Here is a 4573-nt window from a genome sequence, read left to right as displayed (position 1 = left end):
ACATTTATCCAATCCGCGTAATTTTAGTTTTTAATAAATCTGCACTTGATATCTGTGATGCCAAAACTTGTTTAATTCTTTTTTGCATGGAATAATGTGCTTACTATAATCGTAGACTTTGTGACATAAAACCGTGGTATCAAGCTGTACAGTAGAGCACAGACACTCTACCAATATGTAAATCTCAATGATAGATGCACTATATGAGCACAATATTCATGATGTATACGCAAACACGTTTCCAGAACATATATAAACGCAGTAGATTTTATTGATTTACTAAGACAATCTATCAACAGCATCCCATTTCATTAAACATGATCTCTACCACTTTCTACTACTACTACGAAGTCAGCAAAAACACCTATCTGCGCGAAACCAGTGCTACCACCTCGACCTCTGGTGACGATGCACAAGATATTGCTATTGATATTGACCGCACCAATGGCAATGGCTAAAACACTATGGCTGTTGACGACATCTCATGCAGTGATAATAGCGACGACTACGATTTAACGTTCAAACCTATTGCACCAGCTGACTACGTGTGGACGTTGATCAAGTATACTCCTCATCAGGTGGCAAAGATGATCGGTTTGGTGGAGTATAAGAAGCTGTCCGTGCGAAAAGCAGCTGAATTGACCAACATCAGTAATTCACGCACCCATCAGTTGTACAAGCAACACAAAGAAGACAGCAGTCTGACTCCAGGTTATAAGGCCAAGAACCAGATAAAGAGACTGCGCAAGATCGACCTCACCGATGAACAAAGGCAAATCGTGGATCTCTACGTCAAAAGCGTAGCTGACCAAAATGCGAACGTCGTAAAGGTCAAGGATGCGTAGGATGATCTGTGCCAGCAACTAGAAGGTGAGCTATTTATTACAACATGCAACATGACTTGAATACTCGTTTTATCATACTAATACTACAAATTTAAAAGGTTTAAAAATTAGTCAAAAAACTGTCAAGGAGCAAATCCAGCAAACAGTTGCATTCACGCTTGTACTACCAGCAGTCCCTCCCTACACCGCCACCAGCGATATTCTGGAAAGTCGTAGCAAGTTTGCCGGTGAGCTGATGTCCCGTAGTCTAGACTACATCGAAGGCTGCATGTTCATCAGCGAAGGAGCGGTTGTTATGTGGAGACCTTGTCGTGAAGCACGCACAACAAGGTTGAGGCCAAATCCTACGATTTGAACATCTTCTTATGCCTCACTGCAGGGGGTGTTTGGCCGTTTCCCAAGAGGCGATGGTGGCTAAAGCTCAAAGGAAGCAGCGACAGATGGAGAAGGTCGGCAAGGCAAAAGGCACTGCTCCGGACCACTTAATCCAGTTTACCAGTGAGGTTTTCAAAACCATCAGTTAAGGCGAGTTTCGATGGGTGTTGTCATGGCAAACAGACACTTGTTCCGGGAAAGGCCGTTTGTGAACGCGGTGCGGAATGCAGGCCATTTCCCACTTTACATGCCCAACAATTCTATGTTCCTTGACCCGTGCCGTCCATGTTGGGAGGCCATCCAATCGCGCATACGACGAACCCTTTGACAATGAAGATAGCTTGGCAAGCCATATTAAGGAAGCCACGGAGACGATCACAGCTGCAGAATGTATTCGTTGGGTGAGCGAAGCCAAGTCGTATATCGATCGCTGCTTAGCAAAAGAGCAAATCCAGTAGGAATGCTATTATGTTTTTTCTGTACCCATTACACTCCTTTTTTATGCCCTCCTTTTCCACTTCTTTCTTCATGCACACTAGTCGTACCTATGTCAACTTATTTTTTTCCATTCCACTCTTTCACTATGCACCTGTCCTTCTACACTAGTTATACTTATGCCAAACTTTTTTTTCTCTGTGCAATAAATATTATATTCAAGTAAAAATGATGCCCTTTAAGAGTCTAGATACCTGTGGCAAAAATGCACTTGCTAGAATTTTCAGTCTTCAGCTTGAACTATGGCAGTACAGCTGGTATGGCCAGCAATGCGAGTTTACCTGTTGACGAAAAAAAAAGAATGAGATGAGGAAGGAATTGATCCACTGTAGATTCAGAAAACCTTGTCACAAAATAGATTTGAAGCTCTAAAAATTGGCTCGTACTAGTAGAACATGTCACACTGTTCATTGAATGTCTTGTTGTTATGGATGAAAAAGCTCATTGGTGTGGGAAGCAAGCGTGGCGTTGTTGAATGCCCTCGTCGCCACTGGGGAAAAGAAGTTAGCTGTGAGGTAAGACCTTGTTTAATGAAATTTTGTCGTGATGAATATAAGATTGATTCATACTATGAAAATAAGCCTGATGCATTCTTAGACAGCGTCCATCGCCCATGGAAAAAAAGGAAGTGAGCTATTAGACGCCCTTAATTTCTCACTAGGGAGAGTCTGTTTATCACGAATCATTTCTATTCTCCAACCAATCAAATACAGTATTTCGCACCAGTGTTCATCTCTATATTACACCCCCTAGAAATTTTATAGTTTCAAACACAAAATGCTATAATATCAAAATCAGTCTTGACCCGTTGGGTTGAATGGTTCGGGCCATGTCAGTGTTTTCTTGACCCATAGGTCAACAGGTCAGACCCCTGACCCAACCTGACCCCTAGTTGTATCATAGGGTAAGTACTGAGGTAGTTTATTAGAAAAAGGTTATAAATAACCACACTATTACTAGCAATAAAAAATATCTTTTAACAACTCTCTATCCTCTGATTACCCTTTGTTGTTATCCTTTCTCATTGGCTACAGATTCACCTGCTAAAAAGCAACTTAACAATATTGTCGTGTCACTTTTTGGTGGATCAGTCCGTAGCCAATGAGAAGAGAGAGGAACAAAAGGGGAACAAAACAATAAAGAGAAGATGATTGATACTGTTTATTGTTTGCGATGAGGAGGGATACTTATATGTTTTGTCTAAGCTACTGCGGTAATGATGGATAATAATATAATATACAACTATGTTAATAACAATGACAAAGAGTAGCTGCGCAGCAGTGTTTACTGAGTAATGATGTAATGCTCAACTGTGCGACAAGAGGAAGAAGTCATAGCTGCGGATTGTGTGACTAAAGAAGTGTTCTACTAAACGGGGCAAGAGAACCAAAAAGGTAAAAGGCATTACCAGCCATTTCTGGCTACGACAATATTACAAAAAAATTCTCATGTTATTTTTCAATGGGGTCTGCTCACTAGAGGGATCGAACCTCTGACCTTGGCGTTATTAGCACCACGCTCTAACCAGCTGAGCTAAGCGAGCTGGACATTTTGACACAAAGTGCGTGGGGCTTTCCGGCCTCATTCATTTCCGACGAACGAATTCTGGCTTCGGCCAATCATGGGCGATTTCGGTGGCGGATCTTTCTGCCGGCGATGGTCATCCGATCCACAGGTTCCCCCCCAACTCCCCACAATTCTTCTCGCACCCCCCATCCGGGGATTATCATACTTCTTTTTCCCTTTCTGTCAGTTCCCTTTATTTTTCTTATTTCCCTTAGCTCTTTTCTGAAAATAATTCTGTCATTTCCTCTCGCGTCATTTTACGTTCCTTCAACTCTAAATCGTGCCGGCCATAGGCGCCGAATATTATTTCTTCTTTATGCTTCTTTTAACGGGACCCGTCCCTTATATTTCTATCCGTCCTTATTTTCCGTATTATACTCTCTCACGTACTCATGCTACCTGCCCTGCGCAGTTTATATTATTCTCCATTGTCCTTTTTCCTCGTTACCCTCACCTTGTTACCATGACCCTGTAATTTCATGGCCCCTCTTATTTCCGTCGTACTCCCTCTCTTATGTTCCATCCGTCGTATAGACATTGCTATATCCATTTCCCTATTTTCCCGTCTTCTACTCCGTCCAAACTATCCGATAGAGATCGTTGTCCTCTGTGCCTGGCGTCGCTCTCAGCCGAGCGCGCCCAGTTGACAAGGTGTATAAAAGGGGATTAACCCCATGATAAAATAAAGATGAAGCGTTTTCAGACATATATTCGTGGATTGACAATTGACATCGGAAGTGGAACTTGCCGTTATTGTAATCGTGTATCTATGTATTTGTATTTCGCGTTCATCATACCCCTGATTCCTTTTTATTTTCTGAATTCTGTCTATTTGTATTTTACCGCATATCAACCCTATTCTTCTGAACCCTTTCTACCTTTTCCCTTTTTATATACTACCTTTTGTCCTTTTCCAAACACCACACGTGTCAATTTTGAAACGTTGTGTTGGAGGTAATGTAGCCTCCGCTGCAAAACTTGAATTTTGCAGACAGAAAACCCAAATCAGGCAGGAGGCGGAGAGAGGGAACAGGTTATTTAGTTTCTTGTTTTTTCAAAGTCAATTTTCTTTGTAATTACTCCATTACAACTTGCTTATGGTAAATCGATGTCTACGAATCTAATGAGCATAAAGGTGACGTGTTAATATAGTGTGTTCAAAGGAAAAGTCTAAGAAAATGATATAGAGTAAGAAGAAAAGTAGAAAAATAGGGATAGACAAAAAAACGAGGCTTATTTACTTTTTTCTTCTTTTCTTTATTACTTATAGGCGAAATGAACTTTAAAAAGCT

At 41.3% G+C, this 4573-nt stretch overlaps 2 protein-coding genes and 1 non-coding gene across 3 annotated transcripts; 2 read left to right on the top strand and 1 right to left on the bottom strand.

The window, feature by feature from the left end:
* Positions 1-464: 464 nt before the first annotated feature.
* On the top strand, positions 465-845 carry BDB00DRAFT_791224 (uncharacterized protein; the record flags this gene model as incomplete). Its single annotated transcript, XM_053121026.1, has 1 exon — positions 465-845. The coding sequence occupies one exon, from the start codon at positions 465-467 to the stop codon at positions 843-845; it is 381 nt and encodes a 126-aa protein (XP_052975540.1).
* Positions 846-1407: 562 nt separating this feature from the next.
* BDB00DRAFT_921358 (uncharacterized protein) lies at positions 1408-1884 on the top strand (the record flags this gene model as incomplete). Its single annotated transcript, XM_053128750.1, has 1 exon — positions 1408-1884. Exon 1 carries the CDS (start codon positions 1609-1611, stop codon positions 1879-1881), a length of 273 nt encoding a protein of 90 aa, XP_052975539.1. The 5' UTR covers positions 1408-1608.
* A 1300-nt stretch (positions 1885-3184) lies between these two features.
* Positions 3185-3258, bottom strand: BDB00DRAFT_t97. Its single transcript has one exon. It is a non-coding gene; the product is annotated as a tRNA-Ile (tRNA).
* Between the last annotated feature and the right edge of the window lie 1315 nt (positions 3259-4573).

This window comes from Zychaea mexicana (assembly GCF_025766255.1).
Source record: "Zychaea mexicana strain RSA 1403 chromosome Unknown BDB00scaffold_91, whole genome shotgun sequence".
Taxonomy (NCBI): Eukaryota; Fungi; Mucoromycota; class Mucoromycetes; order Mucorales; family Lichtheimiaceae; genus Zychaea; species Zychaea mexicana.
This window is presented reverse-complemented; position numbering and strand designations above follow the sequence as displayed.